General features: G+C 35.9%; 3 protein-coding genes across 3 annotated transcripts; all 3 read left to right on the top strand.

The window, feature by feature from the left end:
• Positions 1-506: 506 nt before the first annotated feature.
• LOC125206718 (beta-amyrin 6-beta-monooxygenase-like) lies at positions 507-3,239 on the top strand. The gene is made up of 4 exons (XM_089060101.1): positions 507-993; positions 1,284-1,715; positions 1,880-2,067; positions 2,940-3,239. The coding sequence occupies exons 1-4, from the start codon at positions 507-509 to the stop codon at positions 3,237-3,239; spliced, it is 1,407 nt and encodes a 468-aa protein (XP_088916227.1).
• Positions 3,240-8,610: 5,371 nt separating this feature from the next.
• On the top strand, positions 8,611-11,743 carry LOC125206716 (beta-amyrin 6-beta-monooxygenase-like). Its single transcript, XM_048105955.2, has 4 exons — positions 8,611-8,889; positions 9,245-9,905; positions 10,749-10,936; positions 11,245-11,743. The coding sequence occupies exons 1-4, from the start codon at positions 8,626-8,628 to the stop codon at positions 11,542-11,544; spliced, it is 1,413 nt and encodes a 470-aa protein (XP_047961912.2). The 5' UTR covers positions 8,611-8,625; the 3' UTR covers positions 11,545-11,743.
• A 1,410-nt stretch (positions 11,744-13,153) lies between these two features.
• On the top strand, positions 13,154-16,063 carry LOC125203422 (beta-amyrin 6-beta-monooxygenase-like). Its single transcript, XM_048101759.2, has 4 exons — positions 13,154-13,451; positions 13,797-14,469; positions 14,959-15,146; positions 15,555-16,063. The coding sequence occupies exons 1-4, from the start codon at positions 13,188-13,190 to the stop codon at positions 15,846-15,848; spliced, it is 1,419 nt and encodes a 472-aa protein (XP_047957716.1). The 5' UTR covers positions 13,154-13,187; the 3' UTR covers positions 15,849-16,063.
• Positions 16,064-16,280: the final 217 nt, after the last annotated feature.

Here is a 16,280-nt window from a genome sequence, read left to right as displayed (position 1 = left end):
AATCATTTTTTTTTCTCTAGTTAAATATTCAACTCTCTTTCTATATCCATTTAAAACTTACATTTTCTCTCTCTTCAATTAACACCATTAACCAACAGCTCCTAAAATCTCGTGTTGGCTAAGAAATGTTTCATCTTAGCCGGGACGGCGGAAGTAGTATAATCTATGACTATAAATATAACCTTAAATCTTGAATCATTTCGTTCCAATATATTTTCATTCTTGTGAATGGCCATACTTACCTATCTTTATCTCTATCTCTTTCTCTAGTTAAATATTCAACTTTCTTTCTCTCTCTATATAATACTTACATCTATTTTTTCTCTCTTCAATTAATACCATTAACCAACAACTCCTAAAATCTCGTGTTGGCTAAGAAATGTGTCATCTTAGCCGGGACGGTGGAAGTCGTACAATCTATGACTATAAATTTAACCTTAAATCTTGAATCATTTCGTTCCTACATATTTTCATTCTTGTGAATGGCCACACATATTTTTCCTACCATGGAAAGCTTAATTCCATGTCTTGTTCCTCTACTTCTTCTTCCTTTCTCTGTATACCTCATCCTTTCCATCCGCAAAAAGGCCTCCGGCCATCGGAAAAACCTTCCCCCGGGCTCCATGGGTTGGCCGTTTCTCGGCGAAAACATGGATCTCGCCAGTTTAGGGTGTCAGAAGCTAGTCATGGACAGAATGCAGAAACACTCCCGAGATATATTCAAAACCTCGTTGTTGGGAGAGAACATGCCGGTTCTCTGCGGCGCAGACGGAAACAAGTTCATCTTGAAGAACCAGAACAAACTATTCCGCCGATGGGTCCCTCCTTCACTAATCAACGCCATGTTCCAAGATCTTGACCGAACCAGACGTCGGGAACCCAAAGCAACCTTCGACAACTTCCAATACGTCGTCCTCAAGCCGGACGCCTTAAAGCTGTACGTGCCAGTGATGGACTCGTTGGCTCGTGAACATCTTGAAACCAAATGGAGAGGTAGTGATAAAAATCAATAAATAAATAATAGGGGCGGATCCAAGAATATAAATGAAAGGGGTGCAAAATTATATGTAATGAAAACTTGAGAATTTGAGGAGAGGTAAATATGTAGAAATTTTTAAAAAATGCAAAATTGAATAATAAAGTAGCATATGTGAAAATATCTGAGGGTCCCACCTTGACATAAGGTGGATCCGCTCATGACACTTATATAGTGGTTTCAGTTTTCTCTTGAAACTGATGTGGGATATTTATACGTTATTTTTTTGTTTTTTACTCGCCAACAGGTAACTCAGTGGTGGAGGCTTTTCCATTGTCGAAGAGATATGCCCTCTCGTTGGCGTGCAGGGTGTTCATGAACATAAAGGACATGACCGGTTTCATGGAACCCTTTACTCTTATGACGAAAGGGTTTCTATCCATCCCGGTAAACTTGCCCTGGACGGCCTCAACTCGCGCTATGAAAGGTGGGAGAGTGGTGCGCCGCAAGCTGATGAGGATCGTGGAGAAGAGGAGGAGGGAGATGAGCAAGGGAGAGGATCTTTTGTCGAAGATGGTGGCGGCAAAGAATGAAGATGGGGAATATATGAGTGATAGCATGATTGTTAATGTCTTTATTGGTTTGCTTATTGGCGCCGAGTATGAACTCTCTTCATTGATCACTAATGTCTTATATCATCTTGCTGAGCTTCCCAACATTTACAATCAAGTTTTGGAAGGTATGTTTTGGTGGAAACATAATGTTTCGAATCACAAACTAACACACTTAATGTGTAGGACTAAACTAATTTTTTGAACTAAATTTTGACTACAAACTATATTTATAATATTTGTAAGCGACTATGATTTTTATAGTAATGGTAGAAATTTTTCGTTGGAACAGAGCAAATGGAGGTAGCAAAGACGAAAGGCCCGAACGAGCTTCTGACGTTTGAGGATTTGGAGAAGATGGAGTACACGTGGAATGTCGTGCACGAATGCATGAGGATAACACCCCCTTCCATAGGAGGATTCAAAGAGAGCACTGCTGAATGCACCTTTGCAGGTTTCACCATCCCTAAAGGATGGAAGGTGAGATCAATTTAATAATGAATGATTTAATATGTGCATAATTGGTTTTGCCCTTTAACCAATAAATAAAAATATAAAAGTTTCGGGACGTATTGTTACTGGTATGTCAAACTAATTCAAAAAGTAGTGCACGACAACCACAAGATATAAGTAGTACTCTCTCCGCCCCTGAAAATTTGTCACTTATTTCCTTTTTCGTCTGTCCCTAAAAATTTGTCACATTTCACTTTTACCATTTTTGGTAATAGACCTCACAACTCATTCTCACTCACATTTTATTTTAAAACTAATATATAGAAGTAGGACCCACATGCCACTAACTTTTTCAATCCACTTTCTATTACATTTCTTAAAACTCGTTTCAAGTCAAATGGTATCAAATTTTAAGGGACGGAGGGAGTAGTATTTTTTTTTCAACATCAATGGTAAATAATTGTATTCATGAGAATGGTGGTGTGCATTAGATTTATATGCATAAATTAATATTATTTGTGAATGAATTATACTCCCTCCCTCAGTCTCATTAGAAATGAAATGTTTTCTTTTTTAGGTTGTCCCAATAAAAATAAAACGTTTCCTAAAATGGAAACAACACTCTCTCTATTTTTTCTCTACTTTTTCTTCTTTCTTACTTTACTCTCTCTTTATTAACTTACAAAACACCACTGCATGAAATCTTGTGCCGGAAACCAAATGTTGCATATTTATCGGTACGGAGGGGGTAGTATTTTTAAATTCCATTTATCCTCAATAGATAGCGAAAACCTAACGCGTAATTATTTAATTACACAATATTCATTAAAACTGATCATGTCACGCGATTATCATATACTTAGTAATTTCAGTTTACTTAACAATATCTATGTATCTAGGTATTGTGGACGCCTCATTCATCACACATGAACCCCGACTACTTCCCGGAGCCGCAGAAGTTTGATCCATCGCGGTTTGAGGGGAGTGGTCCGGCCCCTTTCACTTATGTTCCGTTCGGAGGAGGAGCGACTATATGCCCCGGGAGAAGCTATGTTAAGCTTGTGATATTGGCGTTCACCCACAATATGGTGACAAGGTTTACACTAGAAAAGTTCATTCCAAATGAGAAGATGTTGTTTGGAGCTACACCTAAACCGGCCTACGACCTCCCCCTTCGCATCCATCCTCATAAAAAATAAACCAATCTCTTCTTGATCGGGGTTTGCTCCATCCTTAACTCCAGACCTGTATTCACGGAGACTGCTTTCCAATGTGTCACAAATTGTTTGTTTATATATCACAGATTGCTTGCCTAGGTTGTCATTTTAACTATGGTGTCTCATATATAGTGCTCTGATTTCGTTTTGCAGACTACTTGGAACTATATGCCGAGTTGCTTGCCTACGTACCGAATATTGCTTGCTTAAGTTGTCATTTTAATTATAATGACAGCATAGTACTCCCCTTTGTACATTCCTCATTCATTCAAAGAAACATATTACAAGAAATGGGAACATACACTGAATTCATATATTATTCAATACTTATAATTATATGCACATCTACCGCAGATCGTAATAAAAAAGATGATAATTTCGTCAAAATATCGTCTTTTTTATACTCCATCCGTCCGTGAAATATTGTCCAATTTTACCATTTCGGTTCGTCCGTGAAAAATTGTCCAATTTACTTTTTTTTCAATAAATGGACCTCACTTTCCACTAACTCTTTTGTTTGGAAAATGGCTCGACTTTCTTAATACGACTGGGGAAAGAACCAACAAGAAAATCTAAGAAGATAAATATGGAAAACAAACCTAATCTAGATGCAGCGTCAAATCTTGCCATCAAGAAATATGAATTCAGATGTGAGGAAATTAATATTATTCCATCAAAAGGTTTCCAATTTGTGAGTATAATGCTTACGTTGGATTACGGACATGAAATCGCACTTAGATAGGGCAATAAGTGACATTTACCCTAATTTTTATTTAATAAAATTTTAAACATCATGACAATTCTCGCCTAACAAAATGAATGACATACACGAAAATCAAATAGACATAACAAAAAATCCTATAAAATTGTGAAACCAAACAAAATTAATTAAGATATTTCCATCTCCATAGATTACCCTTGAGCTGAAATATTAAACTCTTTAGAGGGAGTGATATTCAATAATCCAACATGAATTTATATATACTAGCACTACTTTTTAGAGTGAAAGCATTCATTTCTTCAATTCGTAGCTCTATTTTATGAAGATTAAATAAGGGGCCTAGGTGAAATGGTTGGAGTAAAATAATTTCACAAATGAAACAAATGCAAAGGATCGCTAATATCATAAACTTTGTTTGAATCATAATTTTTCAACAAACTTTTATAGTTGATTTACCACGATCTCCAAAATTGAAATTGAAGTTGTTAAATTAAATATCAAAGTGTCAAACATTAAGTACTCGGTCAATAATATCAAGAACTAATTAGGTCGAAATTCGAATATTACCATTAACTTAAAACTTACTTATAAATATAATGGAGTGTTCAAGTTAAGTAATGAATTGATATTGTATATGTGATGGAACTTTACTTCACAATTGAATGATACATAGTCTTGTTTTTATAACATAATGTTTGGTTTATTTGATTATTTTGAGAAAGTAATCCAACAACTTTCTGAAATATAATGTATCATCCTTAACAACCCTCTTTTTCTTAATCAGACACTATTTTCATCATGCATCATATAATATATTTTGCACTCCATAATTTTTAAGTTATACGTATAAAATGCTTCATTATCATTTAATAAATGTTCAACCACAATAATCGTTCCAATATCATACAATAAGTGATGATTTAAATATTTAAACTAGGGTTTAATCCATGCAAAACTAGATCTAAATACTAAAATGCATAATCAAATCATACGGATGACATTTTTTGGTCATTTTAGTATATTTTTAGATCATTTTAGTAAAGGATGACCTAAAATGATCTAAAAAAAACATCAAGCACATATTTTATAAAATGACCTAAAACTAATTAATAAATACATTCCGTGTTTTGGTTAATTATTGACCATTAGATCACCTAATCCTAGGACCAAGATTTTGGCTGCATTTCTGGATTTAGATGCATTCTTGTTTGGATCATCTCCCTATAAACCAGTATTCAAATATCAAAAGATTTCGGGTAACGAATTCAGGTTACGGTAATATATTTCAAGTTGATTAGAGTTTGTGGAACACAATTTACGGTGAAAAATTGCATCTTTGTAGATTTACTATTCTTGCAATTTTATAAGAATTTGCTGCATTTTTTGGCTACTAAAATGAAATTCCGGCGGATGAGTGACGGAAATGAATCGCGACAATTTTTTTGTCACTAATGAAATGAACCTGAATTCAGATGCGAGGACATTAATATGTATCTATTTTAAGGTTATTGACAAATTTCTGAGTATATGATTAAATTGGATCATGGACTTGAAAAGTTTTCATTGAAAACGCACATAGATTGGTAATTTGGTATAATTATTGACGTCTATTAAATTAAAGGAGGCCTAATGACTATTCGTAGAATTCGCCTGACAAAATAAATGGCCGTACCGTACATGAAAAGAAAATATGCATAACCACAAATCTAAGTAAAGATATCTCCATCCTTGTTGATTAATCTATAGGCCAAAATACCTAACCATTTTAGAGGGAATATAAATAAAAAATCCACAATGAATTTATAGTAACACTCTACTTTTCAAGAGTGAAAGCATTGATTTCTTTGTAGCCCACTATTTGGAAATTAAGTAAGGGGCCTAGGAGAAATGATTTACATATATGTCAAAAATAAAATCAAGTTTAAGTCATTAAGTGTATCTAAATATTAAATTCTACCTATTTTAATGATCACTAATCAAACTGATAATAATATTGTAAATTTTACATGTAAATCCGAATTAAACTATTGAGAGAATTACACTTTTAGTATGTAGATATTGCAATAATATCATCCACAGTTCCTATTCTTTCAAAACATCACAAAACATCCAACAATATTATATCAATGTCTAGGGGTGATATTTTAAAGTATAGGACCGTAAAGGATATTAGTCCTATGTCCAAGGACTGAAATTATAGTTCTTTCTAAATTATTTATAGAGAAAAAATTTGATGTACAACATTTTTAATGTCGAGGAATTTGGTGTGCACTGGATTCCCAGTCGAATCTATTCTATGTTTGTGTGCATATATTAACCCTAACTGAATTATTGAACTTGAAAAAAATAATTTAAAATTAAACTTATACAAGAAATCTAAACTGAAAAATGATAAAAATTCCATTATTTGGTAAATATTATGAAAGGTTAAAGGTAAACTTAAAGGTGTAAGATATAGAATAAAAGGCTAGCTAGCTACCAAATACGATTTTTACAAGGACATATTAATTTTTTTTTTTAAATAGATACAAACATTTGTTGGTGAATTTTTGCCTATTATAGTTGTATCTGCCATTTCAACTTTCTTATACTTATAGTTTGTTATTGTAGTTTCTTTATCACAATAATTGACTCGTACATATTATACGGCGTGTGACTATTTTCCTAAAATTAGGTGGAAAGAATTTTGAGATTAAATAAAGAAAATTCCTTCTTTTGAATAGTAATAATAATTTCTTACTGGACCTTAAATCTTGATTAATTCCTCCATTTCCGCTGTGTTCTACTTTTATTTTTTTAATATAGTGATGTAATTTAATCAGTAGTATTGATTCTATATGTTTACAATGGATCAGGGACATTAAATTTTACCTTATTTTTTATGTAATAAAATATTGATCATGATAAAATTAAAGGAAGTCCAATGACTTTCATAGCTTTCGCCTAACAAAATGAATGACCTTACATGAAAATAAAATAGACATAACCACCAAAAAATTTGAGAAGCCAAAATATATTAAAGGGTTTTTGGCCTTAAAAATCATAAACTTTCCTCGAATTTCCGTTTTTCCCATGAACTTTCAAATTGGTTTTAAAACCATGAACTTTTGATTCGTTTGCTTCTTCACACAGTGGGTTAGAGGTGAAACCCGACTGAATTATGTGTCATTTTTAATCCTACTTGGCGGTAAAATTATAAATAAAGTCCTATTTAGCAATGCCACATGTCTTATACTATTTTTTCATATTTCCATTTTTCACCCATCATCTTTCCATTATTCCCATTTCACACCCCTCATAAGGAATTCGACACTTCAACATTCTACCTCGACCGCCATCTACCAAATGCGCCGAAATTCAGGAATCCGAAGAGAAACAGAGAGATAGAGAGAAGCGATCTCTCTTCTTTCGCGGACAGGGACGGAGAGGGGGGTAAACTCTGAATCGCCGGCGACACGGTAGACCGTGGTGGAGGCGGCACAAAGGCAGCAGCAGTGACATAGATCGTCGCGAGCGGCGAGATGACAGAGACAATGTGAATTGAACAAAAGCTAGAAGAGAAAGGAGCCTGGACGTGAGCATCCCGGCGAGAGATGGGAAAGAGATTTGGGGCGGTAGAAGTGTGAATGCATTTGATCGAGAATTTCGGATAGAGGAGCTCTCGGTGAAGAAGGAGCATCTCCAGAAATTCGTTGAAACATCTCCAGAATTGCAGATTGCATCTCAAGAAATTCGGTGAAGAAGGAGCATCTCCAGAAACATCTCGCGAATTGCCGATTGCATCTCCAGAAATTCGTTGAAGAGAGCTCGAAAATTGCAGATTGCTTCTCCGGAGATTCTTTGTTGATTATTTATTTAATTTTAAGTTTAATTCAAAAAATAGTGCTGTTTCACTCATAAAATTGGTTTTTCCATGTACTGTTTACGTCTGTCCACGTTGAACAATTTTACACCGGAGATTTGGTATTTGGGTCGGGTTGGTAAAAAGCAAATGAATCAAAAGTTCATGGTTTTAAAAACAAATTTGAAAGTTTATAGGAAAAACCGAAATTCGAAGAAAGTTTATGGTTATAGGCCAAAAACCCTATATTTAAAGATATCTCCATCTCCATCTCTATTGATTAAAATATAGGCCAAAATATCAAACATTTTAGAGGGAATAGCATTCAATAATCCGCCAATTTATATTCAGTTTGACTTTTCTAACTTCAATTCTTTGAAATTAAAGTTAAGTACTCTATATAATTGAGTCATTTTTTTTTAAAATTGTTTTAAAAAATTGTAATAAACAGTTATAGTGAATAAAGAATAAAGTAAAAATAAGAATAATATAGAGAAGACTCTTCTCTACTTTATTCTTGTTTAATTTTACTTTACCATTTACCTATTTTAATTATTTATTATAATTTTTTAAAGTAATTATAAAAAAGAAAGTGATTCAACTTTGTTGAATGAGTTAGACTATTATGGTCAATTAAATCTCATCCGCTAAAAAATAAACTTATAAAAAAGGTGCTGGCTAAACCAAAGTACCTATAGGACAAAATAAAATTGGCCTCTCCCTCTCCTATATAAATTCAATCCACATACCAACATCTCACTCACAAACATTAATCACCATCTCTAGCTAGTATCTCAAACACAACCATGGACATCTTCATACCTTACCTCTTCATCTTCCTCCTCCTCCCCTTCTCTATCTACCTCATCATTTTCTTCCAAAAAGAGTCTTCCGACGAAACCAAAAACCTTCCCCCCGGCACCAACGGCTGGCCAATTTTCGGCGAAAACATTGAGATTGGCCTCTTAGGTCTCTCCAAATTCGTGCGCGACCGAATGGAGAAATACTCCACCGGCGTATTCCGCACCTCACTCCTCGGTGAAAAAATTGCAGTCTTTTGTGGGGCCCAGGTAGAATTGTTATCAAGTCGAGTCAAAGTATCGTGATTTTGTAATTGTATTTCACCAGTACTTGAATTCAATCAAATCATGTGCATATTTTCAAATATTTTATTTAATCAAAATTGAATCCCTACGTTTTTACTTTCAATTTTAGATAACATGGATGTCATTTTTATTTCGTTTTAAAATCTTTTAGAAAATGCAATTTTTTTAATACAGATATCAATTGGTAGATCGTTTTAGGTCATTTTTTTCTCAAACGAACTAAAATTAACCTATGTGTATATATTATATAAAAATGACATTTGTATTTTGGTTCAGTTTATTGCAATACGATTGAGTTTTACATATATTATAACGCCAGGGCAATAAGATGATCTTCCTCAACGACGGGAAGCTCGTGACGCCCTGGCTACCCTTATCCCTGAGAAAAATCGTCCTCCCCGAATCCTCCTACGAAGAAACCATGCACCACTTCCACACCTTCCAATACGACCTCCTCAGGCCGGAGGCCCTCTGGCAATACATCCCGGTGATGGACGCCATGGCCAGCGCCCATCTCCGCGGTGACGGGTGGAAGCCTCACTCAACCGTGAAGGCTCAGCCACTGATCAACAAGTACATCTTCGAGCTGGCGGGTAGGCTGTTCCTCAACGTGACCGACCCCGAGGGTCTGCAGAAGATCTCGAGGCCATTCGCCCAGATGAGGGACGGGATATTGTCCCTGCCGATTGATCTTCCATGGACGGCTTATGGCCGCGGGATCAAGGCCGGGAAGGCGGTGAGAGAGGAGATGGCGAAGATCGTGGAGGCGAGGAGGGAAGATAGAGGTGGAGAGGTGAGGGATCTGTTGTCAAAGTTGCTGGAGTTTAAGGATGAGGAAGGGAAGTGTTTGAGTGTGAATAAGATTGTGAATTTCTTTGTGAGTTTGATGGTGGCTAGCTATGACACCACTGCTTCTGCAGCCATTTCGGTTGTGTTTTTTCTTGCAGAGTATCCACATGTGTATGAGGAGGTTCTCAAAGGTAAGAGCATAAACACATAAAATTCAAATGCATTGGCTTATAAAAAACTCCATTCATATCATTGAAATAGGTCTAATGGTGTGTGACATGAGTTTTGAGAAAACAGTCGTTTAAATGTCTCGTTTCACTTTTATTATTTAAGTAAATGGATCTCACATTCCATTAACTCGATTCTACTCAGAACTATAATAAAACTAATACTCTATCCGAACTTGAAAAGTCGTCACTTATTTTCATTTACGTCTGTCCCTAAAAATTTTGTCACCTTTCACTTTTACTATCATTTTTGGTAGTGGACCACATTCCATTAACTCATTTTTCACTCACATTTTCTTATAAAATTAATATATAAAAGTAGGACTCACATGTCACTAACTTTTTCAACCCACTTTTATTACGTTTCTTAAAACTTGTGCCGGATCTAATGGTGACTAATTATAAAGGACGGAGGGAGTATATAATAGAAAGAGTATTTTTTTATTGACGTGCTAAAATGATACTACCTCTATCCCTATAGAAGCTAAATTTCCTTTTTCTATCCATCCTAGAGAAATAATCTGTATCCGTTTATATTAACTTTTTCTTATTTTTTTACCCTATCATTTATAGGCTTCACCATTTATTACATGATTTCAACTACTTTTTCATATTCTCTTTTATTTTGTCAATTATGTATTCAAACCCTGTCATCCCTAATTTGAACAAAATTCTGAAGGAGAAATAAATTCACTCAAAGTTTTAAACAAACTAGACTTCGATAGAATAAAAGAAAATTATAATAAATTGTACTCTCTCTGTCCCAATTAGGTAGGGTCAAAACTTGGTAAAATTATTTTGTTACAGAACAAAAGGCGATTGCAAAATCCAAAGCCCGTGGTGAGAATCTAACGTGGGAGGATATTGAAAACATGAAGTACTCATGGAACGTTGCACGTGAAGCGATGAGGCTAGTGCCAACTTTAGCGGGATCATTTCAGGAAGCCATGGCCGATATCTCCTTCGCAGGTTTCACCATTCCTAAAGGAATGAAGGTATGAACCATGGCCCAATTAGGCAAACCATACTAAATATTACGCCCTCTGTTCCACTAGAATATTTCCTTTTTAGTCCGTCACAAAAGAATATGCACTTTCTTATTTTAGGAAAAATAAAATTCTTTTTATGAGATGAGACTCATTATCCACTAACGATACTTTAATTTTTTTTTCCTTCTTACTTCTCTCTTACTTTACCATTTTTGCATTAAAATCTGTGCTTAACCCAAAGTGGGATGGAGGGAGTATGAAGTTTGGTCACTTAATTATTTAATTTATAAATTTAAAACCCGAGAAAATAACAGACATTCTGGACGGCGCACTCTTCCCACCACAACCCTGAATACTTCCCGGATCCGGAGAAGTTTGATCCATCGCGGTTCGAGGGGAGGGGGCCCGCGCCTTACACATTCGTCCCATTTGGAGGAGGAGCGAGAATGTGCCCCGGGAGAACCTATGCTAAACTTGCAATATTGGTGCTAGTGCACAATTTGGTGACAAAGTTAAGAATTGAAAAGGTTATCCCTCATGAGAAGATGATTTCGGAATTTGCGGCTAAGCCTAGTCATGGCCTTCATCTCCACCTTTACCCTCAATTGCCTTGAGTAATTATGGATTACCCTCCCTAGTTACCAATAAATCAATTACTTTATCTAGGGTTAAGTTTGTAATTTGCGTGACTATATGTATACACTATACCGAATTGTTTTTATCATTCACCTGAATATGGGTTTATATTTGAACTGATATGCCCAATTATGTTGTTATCTGTAAACATGATTTGCATTATAAATTGTAAGTAGTATAATATTTGTTGGGGAATATTTGCCTATTATAATTGTACTCCCCCTAAACCTGGCTCTGATACCACTTGTTCGGGCCCGACTTGAACTTGAGTCATCGTGGCCCCACTCGACCAAGCTCTTAAACCACTTGTTCGGATATTCCGCTTTGCTTTAAGCCCGCACGAATTTGTTTTTAGATGACTCCCAAAAGGCCTCAAACTCTGAGCCCGCTCGATCTGGCTCTGATACCACTTGTTCGGGCCCGACTCGAACTTGAGTCATCCTGGGGCCACTCGTCCTGTCTCTGATATCGCTTGTTCGGATCGTCGACTACAATAGCAGTTTGATATTGTCCGTTTTGGTTCAAGCCGATACAAATTTTTTGTTTTGGTGACTCCTGAAAGACTGCAAACTGATTGGGGCTAGATAGAAATTATATACACCTTCCAACTTCCCTCAAACTCCCGATTTGACTAGTACATAATTAACAGCTTTCTATATAAATAACAACTATTGCATACGGGGTTGTGATTATTTTTCTAAAGTATTTGGAAAGAATTTTGAGATACATAAAAACTTTCCATTTTTAAGAATAATAGTAATAATTTCTTATTTAAGCATAAATCTTACCGCAATTCCTCCCTTTCCGCTGTGTTCTACTTTAATTTTTTAGAATATGGTGATCAGGTGATGTTTACAGTATTGATTCTATATATGTTTCTGTTGGATCACCGACATGAAATCTAACCTTTATTTATAGTATGTAATAAAATACTAGTATTAAACATGATGTCAAAATTAAAGGAAGCCCAACGACTATTCATAGCTTCCGCCTAACAAAATGAATGGCCGTTCATGAAAATAAAATAGACATAACCACAAAATAAATATGAGAAGCAAAAAAATATTAATGATATTCCATCTACGTCGATTAAAACTATAGGCAAAATAATGAACTTTTTAGAGGAATAGCATTCAATAATCCGCCAATATTCAATTTAATTTTTTGAAATTAATCAAGTATGAAGATAGGATGGCAAACAGAATATTGTTGTTCACTTAATAGTGGTGTCTAACCCAAAGTATCTATAGGCCAAAATAGGTACTCCCTCTGTTCTATAGTAGTTAAGGTATTTCTTTCCGGCACGAAGATTAAGAAAAAATGTTAAGTGGATTAAGTAAAAGAAGAATAAAGTATGAAATAAAAAAGGTAGAGAGACGAAGAAAGAATAAAGCAAGAGAGAGTAAAGTAAATGAGAAGAAATGTGTTGAATTTTACTAAAAAGGAAAATGACTCCACTACCATGGAACGTATCAAAATGGCAAAATAACTCATCTACTATGAAATAGAGGGAAGTATTATTATAAAGTCCCACCCTCTACTATATAAATTCAATCCACATACCAACATGTCACTCACGTTACATTAATCACCATCTATAGCTAGTATCTCAAACACAACCATGGACATATTCATACCTTACCTCTTCATCTTCCTCCTCCTCCCCTTCTTTATCTACCTCATCATATTCTTCCAAAAGGAGTCCTTCGACGAAACCAAAAACCTTCCCCCGGGCACCAATGGCTGGCCTATTTTCGGCGAAAACATCGAGCTCGGCCTTCTCGGTTTCTCCAAATTCGTGCGCGACCGAATGGAGAAATACTCCACCGATGTATTCCGCACCTCACTCCTCGGCGAAAAAGTCGCAGTCTTATGCGGGGCACAGGTAGGATTTGTTATCAAGTCGAGTTAAGTATCATGATTATCATCTAATATTGTAGATTATCAGTCTAAAAATGGTTTAGGGTTTGGTATATTGTTAAAGTATTCAATTAAAAAAAAAACAGTGTTGAAGTTTGGTTAGAGATGGTCTTACAAAACACTTAACCTCAATTTTCGATAACATCGATGTCATTTTTAATTCGTTTTTCAATCATTTTAGAGAAAAAATAGATTTTAAGAATATAGGGTTCATTTATATATTGTTTTAGGTCATATTTCCTAACAATTACCTCTATGTTAGTTCAGTGTTTTCCAATAAAATTGAGCTTTACATAGATTACTACGTCAGGGCAATAAGATGATCTTCACCAACGACGGGAAGCTCGTGACGCCTTGGCTACCCTTATCCCTCAGAAAAATCATCATCCCCGACTTCGACCTCGACTCGTCCTACAAAGATGCCGTGAGCCTCTTCCGCAACTTCCAAGACGACCTCCTCAAGCCGGAGGCCCTCCGCCAATACATCCCGGTGATGGACGCCATGGCCCGCGCCCATCTCCGCGGTGACGGGTGGAAGCCTCACTCAACCGTGAAGGCTCAGCCACTGATCAGCAAGTACATCTTCGAGCTAGCGTGCAGGCTGTTCCTCAACGTGACGGACCCCGAGAGCCTGCAGAAGATCTCGGGGCCGTTCGCCCCGATGAGGAACGGGATGATGTCTCTGCCGATTGATCTTCCATGGACGGCTTATGGCCGTGGGATCAAGGCCGGGAAGACGGTGAGAGAGGAGATGGCGAAGATCGTGGAGGCGAGAAGGGAAGAGAGGGGTGGAGAGGTGAGGGATTTGTTGTCGAAGTTGCTGGAGTTGAAGGATGAGGAAGGGAAGTGTTTGAGTGTGAATAAGATTGCGAATTTCTTTGTGGGTTTGATGGTGGCTAGTTTTGACACCACTGCTTCTTCGGCCATTTCGGTTGTGTTCTTTCTTGCAGAGTTTCCACATGTGTATGAGGAGGTTCTCAAAGGTAAGAGTGTGTGATATGAGTTTTGAGATTAATAGTTGGTGTAGTGTGACATGAGTAGAGAATGGTCTTATCTGTTTCCATTATTTTTTCTCTTACTTTATTGTCTCTCTATTTTAACTAATTAACATCATTTTTCCAAAACGTGTGGTTAAATTATTGAGGTTATTGAGGGATTAGTGACGGTGATCGATCGCTCAGCAACTAGTGACGGAAAGCGTTAGACACTATTTGCTGATAGAGTTGTCCATCACTAATACAAACTTACTTAAACAGCCACCCAATGTGTTCCGTCAGTTAATTTACATGACAGACAAGTCCGTCACTAAAATTTTAGTGATAAGCTTTTTGATTACGGCTCTACCGACACTGATCTGTCACTAACTTTGTTCAAACATGGAAATTTGTTGATTAGTGACGGAATAATCTGTCACCGGTTACCGAGTTTTTTGTAGTTCATGTGTTTTGTTCTGAAATACTCAAATTTTACAGAACAAAAGGCGATTGCGAAATCCAAAGCCCGCGGTGAGAATCTAACGTGGGAGGATATCGAAAAGATGAAGTACTCATGGAACGTTGCACGTGAAGCGATCAGGATAGTGCCATCTACACCGGGAACATTTAGGGAAGCCATGGCCGATATCTCCTTCGCAGGTTTCACCATTCCTAAAGGAATGAAGGTATGAATCACAACCCAATTAGGCAAACTAGACATTTTATAAACACTATAAAACACTTACTAATTTTTAAGGACATAAAAATCGAGATGCTTCCATTACTTGCATCGGATAATTTTTAAAATTAATAACAATTTAGAATGCAAAATAAAGCGTTCCTAAATTAACGACAAGTAAACTTCAAATATTTGCATTTTTAGGACGCTTCCATTTGCGTCCTTTAATTTTAGTTAGGATACTAACAATAAGTACATATTTCGAAGGGTTGGTGGTATATTTTTACAAAAGAAATTAGCGTCCTTAGTTGCAATAAAAAAACGTCCTTAGCAGATTCTTTTATTGTAATACATTAAATTATTATTTAATTTATTTTTTTAAATTCTTGCTTGTAATAACCTGAGAAAATTTCAGATGTTGTGGACGCCGCACTCTTCCCACAACAACCCTGAATACTTCCCGGATCCGGAGAAGTTTGATCCATCGCGGTTCGAGGGGAGTGGGCCGGCGCCCTACACATTCGTCCCGTTTGGAGGAGGAGCGAGAATGTGCCCCGGGAGAACCTATGCTAAACTTGCAATATTAGTGCTAGTGCACAATTTGGTAACAAAGTTCAGAATTGAAAAGGTTATCCCTCATGAGAAGATGATTTCGAAATTTGCGGCTAAGCCTAGTCATGGCCTTCATCTCCACCTTTGCCCTCATTAGCCAAATTGTCTTGAGTTATTAATCTTTTAAAGAAAAAATATAAGTAATTAAGGATTAAACCTCCTTAACTACAAATAAATCAATTATTTTATCTAGTGTTAAGTTTGTTTGCGCGACTATATGTATACCGAATTGTTTTTTACATTCACCTGAATTTGGGTTTAAATATTTGAATTGATATGCATAATTATATGTTGTTATTGCAAACATGTTTTGCATTATAAATTTTAAGTTTTACATTAACGACGTAAATGAACATATTAGTTTGTAATGCAAAACATGTCAGTTTACTGTAATATAAATATTAGTTTATATGCATTTGATTGCTTTTTGAAAATATTTGAACATAATGTAATCATCCACACTTGTATAAATGATACAACATCATCATCGAGAGTCGATGTAAAACAAGATTTAGAGATTTCAACATAA

The sequence above is a fragment of the Salvia hispanica genome, chromosome 6 (genome assembly GCF_029641045.1).
Source record: "Salvia hispanica isolate PSC_SH4W2 chromosome 6, Shi_PSC_v1, whole genome shotgun sequence".
Classification (NCBI taxonomy): Eukaryota; Viridiplantae; Streptophyta; class Magnoliopsida; order Lamiales; family Lamiaceae; genus Salvia; species Salvia hispanica.
This window is presented reverse-complemented; position numbering and strand designations above follow the sequence as displayed.